Source organism: Pygoscelis adeliae, unplaced genomic scaffold (genome assembly GCF_000699105.1).
Source record: "Pygoscelis adeliae isolate BGI_AS28 unplaced genomic scaffold, ASM69910v1 Scaffold54, whole genome shotgun sequence".
Classification (NCBI taxonomy): domain Eukaryota; kingdom Metazoa; phylum Chordata; class Aves; order Sphenisciformes; family Spheniscidae; genus Pygoscelis; species Pygoscelis adeliae.
In genome coordinates, this window is record NW_008824982.1 from 2,166,326 (window position 1) to 2,182,706 (window position 16,381).

Below are 16,381 nucleotides of genomic sequence, written 5' to 3' on the forward strand. Positions count from 1 at the left end.
CTGGAGAACAAGTCTTCTGAGGAGCGGCTGAGGGAACTGGGATTGTTGAGCCTGGAGAAAAGGAAGCTCAGGGGAAAACCCAATCCTCTCTACAACTACCTGAAAGGAGGCTGTAGCGAGGTGGGTGTTGGTCTCTTCTCCCAAGTAACAAGCAATAGGACGAGAGGAAATGGCCTCAAGTTGCGCCAGGGGAGGTTTAGATTGGATATTAGGAAAAATTTCTTCACGGAAAGGATTGTCAAGCATTGGAACAGGCTGCCCAGGGAAGTGTTTGAGTCCCCATCCCTGGAGGGATTTAAAAGATGTGAGGATGTGGTGCTTAGGGACATGGTTTAGTGGCTAACTTGGCAATGCTAGTTTTCCGGTTGGACTCAATGATCTTAAGGGTCTTTTGCAACCTAAATGAGTCTATGATTCAATAAGTCTATGAGTTAAGCTTGAGTGATAACAATTGCTTGTAAATAAAATTGTAAAGCTATTTTAATCTTATTTACTTATTCACACTGATTTTCTTGCAATTTTCTCTTTCTCTTTTGCACCAGCTGTAGCTTGTCAAAATTGCAGGTGTGAACTATCTGGAGAAAGGGCTGCTTTTGTCTTCCAGACCTATCTAGTGCCTGCCTTGCTACCTAGTTGGTCAGGGTTCCTTGCTCTGCTACAACACAGCGAGCTGAGGAGCACAGAGGAAACCTGGGATGGCTCCACTGAAGGGAGGTATTTGGGCTTTCAGGTGAATCAGCCACCAACCTTTTACACCAAGCACCCATGCAGAGATGTATTGACACAGAGATGTATTGTCCCAAAGTCACCGGGTACTTAGCCATTTACAGCTAGGCTGGGGGATAGACAGATGGAAAAGCTGCTTACTTTTTCGGTAGCTGAGGGCCAAATTTAGATGTATAGCAACAGTCATATATATCTCCACCTGGGCATAAACACGTTTGTATCACTAGAGCAAACATAAAAATGCAGATTGCCATTCAATGTAATTAATTCAGTCTTTATGTAATCTTTTCACCTGGGTCAGAGGCAACACAAGGCAAAATTATTAGTACAGCTAAATATGGTTGAAAAACCTATCAATTTCCCCCCAAACAAGCTGGTTTCATTCCTTATAAATTTTCTCCAGTGTAAGAGTGGATTCTTATCCTCCTAAAAAGGTTTAAGATTTCTAGGTTTGATTTTCATACAGGTACAACATTTTGTTCTTTTGGGAAGAACCTTTCCCATTCACCTCAAGTGCATATTGACTAATACGGTTAAAGACAAATTGACGAGTTTTGAGTCCTGTGAACTGATTAGTGAATCTATTTTTACTGTTGAAAATTTCTCCTTCATTTTGGCTTTTCTTTTATATTCAATTTGGCTGTCACAGCAATAGCTGTAACTTCTTATTATGTCACAACTTATATCCTGTAGTGTAATTTGAATGTAACCTGATATAAATGATTTGTGGCATGGTCAATGGTTAAAATGGAGGTCAGGAAAACAGAGTGTGTCACGTTGACAGTTCTCACAGCAATAAACATGTATGTTGGAGCTTTTCGTCTACAGGTGTCTTGCACTAGCTGCAAGACAACAGAGTTTCATAACAAAACTAACACTTAGAGCCAGGGTTTGTGAATGAATGCCACAATACTCCACTATTCTGGTAATGATGTTCTGCAAGAAGAAATGTAGAAAAGGTGGTGGAAGTGAAGCTATCTGTAAACACTTACTGCAAGGAAGATCTGAAGAGAACTGTGAGCCACTTCTATGTACTGATATTCAAGAAAACACCCCGAGACAGTGATATAACGATGATCCTCTGGTGCCCAGTCCGGGGCTGGGGTTACTGAGGTCACGGTACAGCCTGGCCCATTCTCCATCCACCAAGAACGATGCATTGAGATATTAAAGGTCAGAATGAGATCTGTTTCCTGCAAAAGAACAAGTGAAGAATTAATGCGCTGGGATGGCACTCTGGTATCAAATGCCTCAGCAAGAGATTTCACAGGATGCTTAAAGAAGCAAAGAGCAGCAATAAAACTGCACCGTGACATGAAAGTTAGCGGAGCTTGCCTGCAGCAAGCACAAGTAGCTGTATCTTGGAAGGCAGAATTCTTTTGGAGCAGAAGACTAATCCTGCAAGCCAGGATCTGTTCCTAGACATTATGGTAGCCTAGACTATAGCAGTCATTTCTGTTACATTGCCCATTTTCCTGTGGAAACCATAAGGGCTGATGGACGTGCACATTTATGCAGCAACCCTCCTCTGCTCAGTTCCTAGAAATACGACTCATGTTTTGGTGGTCTGATATACCAAACTACACAAGAGTCCTCGGGAACGAAGACTTCATAGACTTTAATATGTGTGGGTCATCTGCAAGGAGTTTTGTCTCATGGACCCTGTGAAGCAGACCTGTGGGTAGCTCTGCTGAAATATTGGGGAAGACGTAAAAAAAGGATTCTGTACATTTGCTTACAAGTATAGCCTCTTTGTAAGGCCTCTTTCAGATTTCTAACTTCCTAGGAGTCTGTAAGGAAACGGCTAGTGAGTGTTGCCTTGTCTAAACACTGCTTAGCTTGTTAAAAGGAGGGGCAAAGAGGCCTGCAACCTAGAACTCCCATGCAGCTAGTGCAATGGAGTAACTAGTCAGCCATGCTTTCCATTAAGATTACATTTATAAATAGTTCATAAAGGATTAATAAATGATTAATATACATCATAAACAATACTACAGATGTGACTTTCATAAATTATACTTGGTTGCACATTACTTGAGGGTGTTATACATAGTTATAACAAAACTATGGACTTTGTGGATTCTGTAAGAGCCTACAGTGTTTACCAACCCTTTATAAATTATTTATAAGTGTAACCTCATTGTAAAGTGTGACTATCTAGTCTGTGTGCACATGTGCTCCGTCATGCAAAAAAAATTGCTTTTAAGAGATGTCTTTGCGGAGCAAAACTCTCCCCACACCTAACCTACATTTTTTTCAGCCTGTTGATGACATTAATAATTAAGATTCTCATAAAGATTTTAAAATGTAACTATGTAATTAGGTTTACCGTGCCAAAAGGAATAAATAGAATGCCGTTCTGTAGCAGATATATTGTGTCCACATTTCTGTCCCTTCAAAAATAGTCATTTTTTCAATCCCACTTATTTTCCCTTTTTGCACTAACTCATGCAAAGGTAACTCCATCCAGAGAGGTTTTGCATAATGTCATGACTGACATGTCAGTTAATCCATCATTACACTTGACACTATAGTGTAGCTGAATGTTTTTTCTTTAAGTTGAGGTTCTTATCTAAAAGTGCAGAAATTTTGTACATTTAAAAAAAAAATCAATTATTACCCTATATAAGCACACCCAGCTATCAGATGGCAGGAAGGACCATAAATATTTTTGCGGTGAATAATTACCCTACATCACACAACAGCCCAATCCAGCAAATAAGTTGTATGAGAAAATGTATGATGCTTCACAAGAATTTAGTCATGCAACTAACTTCAAGCATTTGAAGGTGATCAAAGCAACAGTGAACATTTGTATAAACTACTCAGATTTTCCCAAAATAGATATATTTACCTACAGCTGTGAGTCTTCACCCCCAACAAGCCTCTCCTTTCTCTGGACCCCTCCCTACCAAAGCTGCAGACACTGGAAAGTGTCTGCCGGGTGTTTCTTGGAAATGGGCACTTCTGCCTTACATCCAAGCGAGAAGACTATTTTTCTTTCTGCAGTCAGGGCTGTTATGGCCCCTCAGTAGCATACTGGCCTTCTCACCCGGTGTAAGAAGTTGAAGAATGGGTATCTTTGGAGTAACTTTGTTTAAAGTAATATATTTATTCCTGAATGACTAAAATTGGAATCCATCATGTTATTCTCAGAAGACCTTTAAGCCATTCTAGTTACCATGGAAAATTCTTAACCTCTAGTCTCTCATCAGAGACACAGCATGAATGAATAGGACTCATTGTCTGGCTCTATTTTATCATTTGCAATACCTTCAGAAGAATCGTGATGGACTAAAAATATTTTACAAAGTGCAGACAAGGGATGAAAAATATATTCCTCGAAAAAGAAGGGGATAAAATGGCTTGCAGGAACTGAGTATTTGTTATGCATCTACGATCAGGAGGAGCTAAACATAAAGATCAAAACTGGGCTTTCTGGTTAGAACATCATTGCTCTAGAGATGGTTATGTTTGCTTACAAAGGATGCAGTAATCCAAAACTTTACAGGTTAAAAGCACAAGTAAATTTCCAAGTTATACAGGAAATATAATCACACATTAAAATATTTATAATTGCATATGTAAATAAAACTTCACAAAGTCCAGCTTTCTTCCATCACTGAATTTATCCCCAGATGATTTTCTGAAATAATTTGTTATATTTAGAAAATTCCCTTGCCCTCAAGTCATCTTTTGGCAGTTAAGTTGAATGCTGTGATTAGGACTAAATAATCTTGTTTTGTTCAGGAATAGTCTTTTAGTGCTTACCAGTAAAAAATTACAGATTTGTATCAGATCTATATTCTACTCCTATCTCTGAGTAATCAGTAGAATGCTGTGTTGTTTTCTCTGCTCATAAAATAGACCTGATACCTGTCACAGAAATATTATATTCCTTAATTCCTGATATTTGTAAAAACAAATAATTCCTACTGAAAGCCCTGGCTTAAAATCTTAAAAAACTTTGAATAATGTGGTTGAGAAGGCTTTCAAGAAGTGTAGCTATTACGTATTGCATCAGCTAACAAACAAGGCCAAGTTCAGAAATCAAAACAATAAATGGAGGTGAAGTCTGGTTCTGGTAAGATTAGACATCATCCATGGCTCAGATCAAACTTGGCTGGAATAAAAGTGATAATGAAGCCAGATTTTCACAAGCAAACACCTAAGTTAAATCCTGTAAATTCCTATCCCCAAAACATGTGGGATAAGAATAAATGTGGAAGGAGCTTATTCACTACAAAGTCAGCTGCTGCACAGTTAGCTCTTCTCAGGTATAAATTGTTATGGGCTTTGAACTTGCCTATAACCTTCAAACCATGTCCCCCTGTATGCAACCATATAAGCAGAGCAGTTTCTGTTGCTTAGTAGTGAAGGTCACCCAGCTTATGAAAAAGTTTTACTTCCTAGTGAGAAAACTGGTAAGGACTTGAATCTCCTTGTAGAACTGTGTAAGCCAAGGAGGGGCTGATGTATCTATCATTAACATCTCTTATACTGAAAAGATTTCGAGCTATTTTTGGACAAACTCCACTTGCTATTTACTTTATTCACTGTTTGAATGCAGTTTTAGTGGACAGAGACGAAGTCTACACTGGAAGCTGGGGATTTGTTCTACTCTCCAGTGTATTTGCTGTCTGTTTTCTTTCCAACATCTGTGGCTCAAACATTATTCAGGGAAGTGCAGAGAAATAGTCTGATAAGCCTTGAAGCTATGAAACATAACAAGAACTGTTGATACATGTTGGGCACGCCGATATGGTGTTGTTCACAGTCTGTGTATCACGGAAGATTTCATTATCCTAAATTCAACAAACAGCTGCTTCCTTCATGGACACAGAAATACATCTGTATGAGCTTTATTGATGATCACTGTGCTGCTTTTGTAAATCCTGCTGGCATTTGTAAAGCCTGTTAATGAAAATTGGTGCATTAAAGTAGATTTGGCTATTCATCAAGGAGGAAAAAAACAGAGGAAATATTTAGTAGAACATCTTTGCTGACATTCTTAAGATGTGCTGGTATTTGTAGTGGTCAGGAGATGTACTGCTGGATTAGACAAAGGCTAGAGTTTGGAGGTCTCAGAGACTCAGATCTCAGAAATTAGAATCTGAGACATCTTCAAATTAAGCCTGTAATTTTATTTTAGCTTAGTTTGTAAAAAATGTTGAGCTCTGATGGTTTTGTGCCTGTGTTTAATACGGTAGATAACAAATTTTGCTGGGGTTAACTGCATAGTACATAACATTTTCTGGCTGAGGACAGCTGATGACAGAACACAGCAGCAGAAAGCTTTGTAAGAGCTGCCAGAAATGAATACAACCTTCTTGGCATTAAGAAGCAGCACGAGGACAGCAGTGCTCAGAATGAAGACAGCTCTGTGTGTATTGTACTACAATACACACTAGTACATATTAGCAAGTATACTGTCTCTATGTAGTAACTACAATATAGTGCTGTTTCAATGATTTTTGTTAAGTGCAGCTTAGAGAAGCTGATCCCAAACACAGTGCCAAGAGAAAAAAGAGGCAACAATGACTCAGGGTGATTCTCTTTGAAAGCCCAGGAGATCTCGCAGACTCGGGGAAATTGAATTGTACTGACTTCAATGGTTGTGGCTTGCTGTGTCATGGGAAATAAGTTTCTTCCATTTTTCTAATTAGGAACTGCTGAAATCTGTGCAAACCTGCCAAGCTTCTGTACAAGTTTTGTCAAATACAACCATGTAACCACTTGTTTCGTTTTTCAAATTCAAACTAGCAAGAGCAGGCTGCTTGGAGACTGAACGATCACACAAGGTTTCGGTGATAAAAGGTCAGGGTCTGAAAGCATCTGTAGTTCCGAATGCCTTGGATGCACAGAGGCCTCTACAGGCATTTTTTTTCCTTCTGTTTTCTCACTTTTCCACTAAAACTAGCTCCCATCAGGCAGTACCATTTTCTCATGCAAGCAGACCTTTTCCTGTCTAAGGAAAAAAACTGCCCTCACCGAAGGGTCAAAATAGAGCCAGGCAGCTGTGTTTCTTTTCTCTTTTTTTTTTTTCTCTTTCTTTTTAATCCACAGTTGATATACAGGAAACAATTATTGTATAATTGTGTAGGGGTCAAGGATATTTAATGTTCCTGATCTTTTTTATCCTGTTGCATCTGAACTGATTTTTAGTCTCTCCATTTTTTTGTATGTGTGTTACTCTTTCTTTTTTATTTGAATATTTTTTTTTTTAGTAACCTAAAATCCTGGTCTTTAATTTCCTCTTACAAAACAATTTTGTACTAGTATAATTCCAAATTGGATATGGAATTTGATTTACATATGTGTCATTAATCAGGTAAGATTTAACCAGTCTGAATCTACCCAACAGATTTACTTCTGAAGTTCATCCATGAAAACCAGCAAAAGTTGTCTCACTGTTAGCTTTTCTCAGTATTCTGTTAAAAATGTTCCAAACGTATCTTGAGTGATTTCCAATGTACTTCTGAAGATTTCAATGAATTACTTACAAAGATACCAGCATGAAAGACAGACATGACTCAGGTGTCCTGATTTTCTTTTCTAAAATGAAACTAGAGTGTTATATTAATAAATTACTATAAAATAGTCCTCAAAAAGCATAGGTACTACTATACAGGGATTAACATTGTCACTTACTATTCTGTGATATGATTCCTATCAATAATCTTATGAAATTGTTAGAGCTGCAATCACTATTATCTTAATTAAGATCTTAATATTTTTCTAGTATTGGAATATGTACATTGACAAACCTAACGATTTTTTTCTGCTCTGTTTCAACTCATTAAAAAGAAAAGATACCTGCTAAACTCCAGAATATTAATTTCATCAGTTCAGCAGCATCAACATTTTCCATTAACATCTTTTTTCAAAAAGTTTCTATCTATATAGTTCTTAAATTAAAAATATCATAAAAAGAAAATAGAAACTTTCAGTTTGTATTGCAAGGTTAAAATTATTATTACTATCCCATGGATATTTTTCATATTTAAACAGAATATTTTTAGACTAAGAATGTTCTGGGCTAAGATCTTTTGAATTTTTTTTGTGCAGAACAAGAGAATTAAGCCCATCCCAGTAACCCAACATCACTTATCACGGGGACTGAGAAGTTGCAGTCCCTGTGCTATCACACAGAAATTTTAATTTGGCTTTGTACATATTTAGCGAAGATCCTGAGCACTAGAATTTTTGTAATTTCTTGGAAAATTACTTTCTGGAGTATTTAAGCTTGCGCAATGATAAATTACACTGAAATAGGCAGCTGACCAGAGGCGCTCGCATCCCAGAGTAGTAGCTAACTCTGTGGAATCTTATTTATTTCTCACTGTGGAGTAATCAGGGATACCATTCTGGAATTGAGAAAATTTGTTGAAGGAAATTGAGTTAAATGTAATACCTTGTTTTGAAAAGTTTCTGTTTTGACAAGTTGCCATTCTCTGAATGGCAAGGAAAAGAGCTTGCCTCCAAACTTTGCTAACGTGGGTGTACAGTGGGCAGTTTGCCAGTCTCAGGTCATCTATGTCATTCTATCCCTACTGATGGGCATGGGATTATTACCAGATCTATTAAAACCAACAAAACGTAGCTTCTTCCATTCCAAAAGACAAAGCTATTCTAAAGTTTGGATTAAAACTGAAGGCACAAAGGTGCAATTTAAATATTTACTGATGTACCAGAAGATGATGATCCTGCAGACATCTTAGAGAGTAAAGTTTCTGCTTCGGGGTGGAACTGAGCAGCCTGGTTTAGGGCAGGGGTGCCGAGCTGGAAACAGGGTGGTGGCACATGGTCTCTTTTCACACACCAAAGCCGTGTTCCACGAAAGAAAACTAGCAAAGAATTTTATGATTGTACTAAACTCAGTGTGGCTCTGGATGTCTTTCTGAGGTGAAGTGAATGTTCTGAATGATTGCCAAAACCTGGGAGCTGAAAACCATTTTGAGCTGAAAACACATGATTTCACTGCTTTCATGATATATCAGTACTAGTTTTTTATGTGTAGGGCATAATGCTTTTAAAGAAGTTTAAGTTCGTTAGCATCTCGGGAGTGATTTTTTTCCTCTTCTTTTTAAATGGTAAAGGAGGTATGTCTCTTGTCTTGGTTTACCCAGGCAAATACACAGATCAATAGTGCTTAGAATTTGCAGACACAAATATAAATAACCTCTTAATTCTAAATAAAACCCTTCTAAGCACAAAGACATCTTATATTTGGATAATGTTCAAAAGACTATGCAGAGCTTCCAGTGAGCTGGGAACAGAGTTCTGCAGGCTGCAAACAGAAAAGCCGTCAGGAAAATAACAGGATGAAATGAATATCCTTAAAGTGCTTCCCTTTTCTAGAATACATGGTTTACTGAGTTGCTGAATCACCTCAAGAATACTTTGCTTGATCATCTCTGTCCAAGACAAAATTTTAGCATGGTGCAACATTTAGTAAGGAAGGATACAGACATGTATGGTGTAGAACTTAAACATCAGTAGGTTTATAGAGTGTATGGAGAAAGAAATTCCAGCTGGTGTGGTTTGTTCAGTGTCCCTTGGTGTTGGTTATTACAAAGTATTAGGTATTGTAAACCAAAATGCATGTGTACAGTGACAAACCTTTGTTTTCTGTTTCCTATGACTTTTTATTCTTTTTAAAAATGTAAATAATTATCTTTAAACAACCCAATTCATTCATGAAACTAGGGTGGAGCTCATGTCTACAGTGAAGAATTTTTTTTGTTTTTTGAATCAGCCTCTGCTGCCAAATCTAGGAAAATCTACCACCTGCAGCGTGTGCAGGAAACAGCAAGTAGGCTTGAACAGAGTTCTCAGACCTCAGAAACAACGTTGTTATCCCAGAGGTGGTGGTAGGAAACATGAGATCATTGTCATGCAGGAGGGCTTCATGAAACACCAGGGTGAGCATAAATGCACGTTGTACATAGTGCTCTACAGTCTAAGCACTTCTAGCCAGCACTGATATTATACGCATTAAGATTTCAGAATAATTAAAAAGAAGCCCGGATGAGTCGGGAAATTACTAAAAAGCGTGTGGAGTCATCTTACTCAGTTTGATTCAAATCTAGCCCAGGTGAATATTTTCAGAAGGGTTTACTTCTGTGGGGAGGTTGCAATGAGCTAAAGCATCAATTTAAAATGCATAGCTAGTCCTTACAACCCACTTACATTCTCAGTATGAAATAAAATAGCCAGATTTAAATGGTTTGAATTCCTCTGCAGTCAACAGAAAGGACCCATCTGAAAGAGAGTGCTAAGTATTCCTGAAGGACTCTGAAAAGCTGCTTAGAGAACCTAGGTAAGACATTGAGCAGGAAGTCAGCCACAGACTGATGGTGAGGAAGCATAGAGGCAGAAGTGGAAGTGTGGGCCAGCTCCACATGGCCCTTATGTCCTGTTCAAGAAACGGTCTGGAATAACTATCCCTACATCGACTGTTACAGGCTCTTTCACTATAACCTAGACCACTGTTGACCAGGCTGATAGATGCCATCATCCACAGAATTAGATCCAGATCTGAAGCTGCACAGCATTCATGTATCTTGCGAATTTGGGACAGTAAAACAAAAGTCACATCAGTGAAGCCACACCAATACACGTGCACAAAGCCTGCATGTAGCAGTCTATTGCAACACTGCTGAATATTTACAGCAGGGGTGTTTCTGACCATTAGTTTGACACTTTTTACACCTAAATGTGACTTTTACCAATTTCAAGGGATTGCACAGCTGCAACTCTACCAGATGACATAGGAAAAAGCGTGTCACAGGTTTCAGTACTCATATGTGGCAAGAGCTCCCTTTGCCTGAGCTATACTTACCCCAAAGGCTTTGAAAACCACCTTTAGCTCCTGTCTGAAAGGTTCTATTTATTTTTTTAAATGAAAAAGACATTTTTCACAAGACCGTGATATACGACTCTGATAAATTAATTCATAAAGAGTTCATTCATGTCCTCGCAGTTGATGATGGTTATTAGAATACCTAAGGCTATATTCAGATTTGGTAAATCAAACTCTTTTCACTTTACATGCAGTGATTAATTTAACAGTAGGTGAAATTGCTCTCTCTTTTTGTGGTGTGATATTATGTCACTCAGCATGGACCACAGATTAGTTTTATTAAAACTAATTTGATTATGCACCACTGTCATCTAAGTACAGAAATAATAAAATCTAACTTATCTTGAACACAGAGTGAATTACAGATGTATTGTATATTGGCCTCTTCCTGCATTTGAGAATTATTTGAATTATTTCTAAGAAACAAGATGCACAGTTTCTCCTCTTCTAGAGCTGATAATTCTTTTTGTTTTCTACACTGTGCCTCAGAAATAATTTTGAATAACGAGACTAGTCAGGAATTCCAGTTTTAGCTAATTTTAGATTCCAAAATGAAAAGAATGTGAACAACACTGCAAAAATTGTGTTTCAACATCTTCAGAAGAAAATATTACACTTTTCCAAACTCGACTTATTAGGGTGTTTAGGCAGCATTTGCAAATTGGAATGGAAAATGTTAGCACTCCCACATATCCAGTGTAGGTGATATGGGTTCAAATCTCCTTGATTCAGAAACGAAAAATAAGCTATTCACAAACTTCTATTCTGACAATACAAGTCCCATGGGAACAGACTAAAAAGTAACTTTGCCACCTGCATCAATAAACAAACTACAATATCAAACAAGCTGATGTTAGCAAACATTTCAAGTGCATGTCCTTTCCTCTTGTGAGCTATCACTAAGACATGACAATGCCCACCACTTCAGTAAACTGCAGCCTCCTAAGAACAATTCAAAGCCATTTAAAAAGATTCAGTGCATAACTTTGGGTAAATGTATGGTTTTTATTAACTTTTCAGAAGCACACCCTGAGGAATAATATTATGATGCCACGCTAGATTTTTTAGCTAGTATGAAGGAAAGTACCTCATGTACTGCAAAAGAAACTGTAGCAATTTAAACCAGTTAAGGTACTAATTCATAGATGAATAGCCTGTCGCTCTTTTACATATTGACTACGCAGCATGCAATGCTGCTAAAGCATAGAGGACTACCCGCATATATAAGAATACATGTGTTCTTATGTATAAGAACACCTAATTTAAGATGGCAAAATCACCTCAATAAAACGATCCATTATTTTGCTAATCTTATACTTAGCACTGGTTCATACAACATATATACCAGCCTGTGTAATATACATAAGATGTAAAAAAAGTATTATGCAGATTCAGTGTGCAGCGTTACAGTTTTGAACTGATGGTGCTATTACGTGGTAACAAGTAATTTTCCAGATATCACACTATTTCTTCCTAAAACTCTTTACATCAGCTTTTGTTTCCTGTGATTTAATCCTCTTTCCTCTTAGATACAAGTATTTTCATCTGGTATTTTGTGGAAGATATAGTGGTTAACAAGTAAACATGTTATTTAATGATGTAACAAATGCTGTTTGGTATTGTATTTTCCAGTGTAGTCTTGTAAAGGCTTCATTCTCTTTCTAACAGTTAAATTAAAATTAATATAAAGAAAAATAATACAGACTGATTCAAATATTTCCTTTTTTAAACAGTCTTTGTCCCTGCTTTTTTCTTCGGGTATTAAAGCGCAAATATATAAGAGATATTTTATAAAAGACAACACAAAAAACCTTATTAATTGAAGAGTAGGATCTAGTGTCTGGCAGGCACCCTTAAAAATTAATTCCTAGATCAGCTATGTATTAATGATAGTTCAGTGACAGTTCATGTCAGGTATCAGGTCCACTGTCGCTGAAGACTTATGCTTGGATGCTTTGCTTCATCTCACAGGCTTGTGCAAAAGGTGAGATTGCCTTTCAGTTCAAATTTACATTGATTGGTCCTAAGACAGTTTGGGGGTGTGTGTGTCTCTGGCTCTGCTCTCACACAGGACCATCGGTAGTCTGCTCACTTTTCAACGAGAGTGGAGCTCTCTCTGTGACTGAGCCCTGACTGGCAGGGAGCAGCTCTGCAGGAAAGCACCTGGGGGTCCTGGTGGCCAACAACGTTCTGGGCTGCGTTAGGAGGAGTGTCACCAGCAGGCCGGGGAAGGTGATCTTTCGTCTCTGCTCAGCACTGGCGGGAGCACACCTGGACTGCTGGGTCTAGCTCTGGGCTCCCCAGTACAAGAGAGACGTGGACATACTGGAGCCAGTCCAGCAAAGGCCACCAAGCTAGTTACAGCCTGGAGCACAGGATGCCTGAGGAGAGGCTGAGGGAGCAGGGCCAGCTCACTGTTAACAGCAGAAGGCTTGCGGGGATCCTACTGCTGCCCGTAACTACCTAATGGGAGGGCCTAGGGAAGGCAGAGCCAGGCTCCTCTCAGAGGTCCACAGCAGAAGGACAAGAGGCAACAAACACAAGTTGGAACACAATAAACTCTGACCAGATGTAAGGATTTTTAATTTTTTAATTTTTTTTTTTAACCATGAGAATGGCCAAACACTAGAACAGGTGCCTAGAGATGAGGTAAAAACTCCATCTTGGAGATAGTCAAAATTTGACCAAAAAAAGCACCTGAACAATGTCATTTAATTGGCCCTCCTTTGAGAAGGGAGTTGCATTGGAGTGGCACAAATATTGGCCCCAAAGATTTTGTAGACATTTTTAATGATGCAGCTACAGTTAGGGCTCTTCTCTACCTTGCCAATGAAATATCACAAGTAACCAGGAATAAAAAAATGAAAGTGCTCAAAATTTAGGAAATTTATTTCAAAATGTTTTCTGTCTCTTGCATTCATTCCATTTGAATCATATAATCACGGTACTTAGGTGCGCATATTTTATTTGCAAGCATTTCATGCTGGCTAGCTAAAATTTCACTGAAGAAAATCTCTTCAGCATCCAGCTACGTATCCAAAGACCCTCCAGTTTCCAGCCAGGATTAAGATGAAACATTAGGAGCAATGATCTTTAATGAGCGTAGCTTGAGAGAAGTAACTAGAACAGAGCTTTATCTCTGTAGATTGAATCAGTGATTGAAAACTTTGTTTAAGAAACTGACGGGGAGTAGATTTACCATTCTAACTGTAGTGTCTGTGCCAGTTTCTTAAATTAAGTTTTCAGGAGCTGATTTAGCCCAGGGAAATGCAGAAATCTGGTTGAAGCGTCTCTTGGGGCTGCTTATACTAAATTTTTTGTTTGTGTTTAGTGCTAATGCAGAATTAGAGGAACTCCACTGTCAAGATGTTAGAAGATCGATGTTTTTATTACTTTGAATTGGAAAGCTGGTATACACAATAGAACAGTCACAGGGGGAAGAATGATACAAAGAGCTCTTCTTTGATTTCCTGGCGCTTAAGAATATTGCAAAACACTGTGAATTCAAAGAAGTAGCGTTCGGGTTTTTTGGTCAAGGAATAGACATAGTATATCTGGTTTATTAAAAATAGACTGGGTAAAAATATTCTCAAGGAACTGTATATCTGCCCAATGGAAAAATACATAAACTTCAATAAATAATTCATTTTTGCAGTGTCTATATAATCACTTCACTATGAAGTGCCAGCAATATACCACATGTGCTCTGTCTCTTTCTTTGGAGTAAAACTCTCATAAAATACTTACAAGAGAGATCTTTTGTTTACACAAAGACACATAGCTTTTACATCAACATCACTGATTTTTTTTCTTTCTTGAACAAAAGCATTGGAAGTATTAAAGTTTCTCTGAATTCCTACTACCAGAGCAGTTTTCTATGATGTGTATTAGTGCAATTCTGACTTCACTGGGAGTTGAATTTGCCCAGAGAAGGTACCAGTAAAGCTCTATATGTTTCTAACCTAAAATAAATGTTTTAATTTAAGCTGAAAGAGTGATCTATGAAATCTGGTTGAAGCGTCTCTTGGGGCTGCTTATACTAAATTTTTTGTTTGTGTTTAGTGCTAATGCAGAAGTACAAATGCAGAATTAGAAAGACGCTAGAAGAAAGATGTTTTTATTACTTTGAATTGGAAAGCTGGTATACACAATAGAACAGTCACAGGGGGAAGAATGATACAAAGAGCTCTTCTTTGATTTCCTGGCGCTTAAGAATATTGCAAAACACTGTGAATTCAAAGAAGTAGCGTTCGGGTTTTTTGGTCAAGGAATAGACATAGTATATCTGGTTTATTAAAAATAGACTGGGTAAAAATATTCTCAAGGAACTGTATATCTGCCCAATGGAAAAATACATAAACTTCAATAAATAATTCATTTTTGCAGTGTCTATATAATCACTTCACTATGAAGTGCCAGCAATATACCACATGTGCTCTGTCTCTTTCTTTGGAGTAAAACTCTCATAAAATACTTACAAGAGAGATCTTTTGTTTACACAAAGACACATAGCTTTTACATCAACATCACTGATTTTTTTTCTTTCTTGAACAAAAGCATTGGAAGTATTAAAGTTTCTCTGAATTCCTACTACCAGAGCCGTTTTCTATGATGTGTATTAGTGCAATTCTGACTTCACTGGGAGTTGAATTTGCCCAGAGAAGGTACCAGTAAAGCTCTATATGTTTCTAACCTAAAATAAATGTTTTAATTTAAGCTGAAAGAGTGATCTATAAAGTATTATTACATTTAAGGCATACATCTCTTAAATAAAAAAAGGATCTAATCTTAAAAATGAATGGCAGAGTTAAGCCAGAAAATAAAGATTACATAGTTTAGTCCTCAAAGGTTAGGAAATGACAAACTCCTTGGTTCTGCCCTAGTGCACCTCAGCACTACAATATACTATTAATTACACACTATTTTATCACCTGAGCTGAGCACACAGCATCCTGTAAAACTTCATCATTAAGTTACCCTCACTTATTTTTCAGTCTTTAAACCTGTATAGACTTACAGCTTAATCCAAGATAACCTCAGAATTTGTTTCATTTTTTGTACTGCTGATAATTCCATTAAATTAATGGGACTTTCACAGTATGTGAGATTAAATTTGTTACACTGAGACCAGACATTCAGATAAACACTTTCCAAGATGAACCCATTAATTCATCTTTCCATATTGATGGTGACATGGGTATCTTTTTTATTCTGGGTATGGTTTTACTGCTGATTTTGGTAAATACACTGTGATTCCTTAGCATACTGAAGAGAATGTCATATGAGACAAAGTTTAATGTTGTCAAAACCATTTTTATTCTGACCTACCCATAAGGCATTCTGCATAAAGGAAAACTATATCCAGAGAAAAATTTCAATGGTTCATGTTAATGATGGAAAGAAGTATCAAGTGATGCTATGCTGTGGTCTGTTGTGGGTCCAATGCTATTATATTTTGATTAATTACATGAATGACTGAAAAGAGAAAAGACTTATTAAGTGTATGCTGAGAGATTGCAAGTATGTTTGAGGAAAGGAGTAGCATTCAAAATCATCTTGAGAAACCTGAGATTGGTCCTGGAAAGTGCTATTCAGCAAGGACAAGCGGAAACTACGACACACAGGTTGAAATAACTAAATGTGCAAACACAGTATGGGTAACAACAGCCTGGGCATTGGTCTCTCGCAAGCGAGTGGAAGATTGTCACGGTTCAAAAAGTGAATAGAAGTCAACACTGTTGTGTTGCTGCAGAAAAGGAGTCATCCTTCTGGGCTGTATAAACAGGAGGG

General features: G+C 37.6%; 1 protein-coding gene across 1 annotated transcript in view; it reads right to left on the reverse strand.

Annotated features, from left to right (window-relative positions):
- The window catches only part of NKAIN2 (Na+/K+ transporting ATPase interacting 2), a 309,716-nt gene that overhangs the window by 79,574 nt on the left and 213,761 nt on the right, over positions 1–16,381 (reverse strand). Inside the window, exon 3 of the mRNA XM_009325643.1 lies at positions 1,719–1,919. Within this exon, the coding sequence (XP_009323918.1) occupies positions 1,719–1,886 (168 nt within the window). The 5' untranslated portion in view covers positions 1,887–1,919. The remainder of the gene's footprint in view (positions 1–1,718; positions 1,920–16,381) is intronic.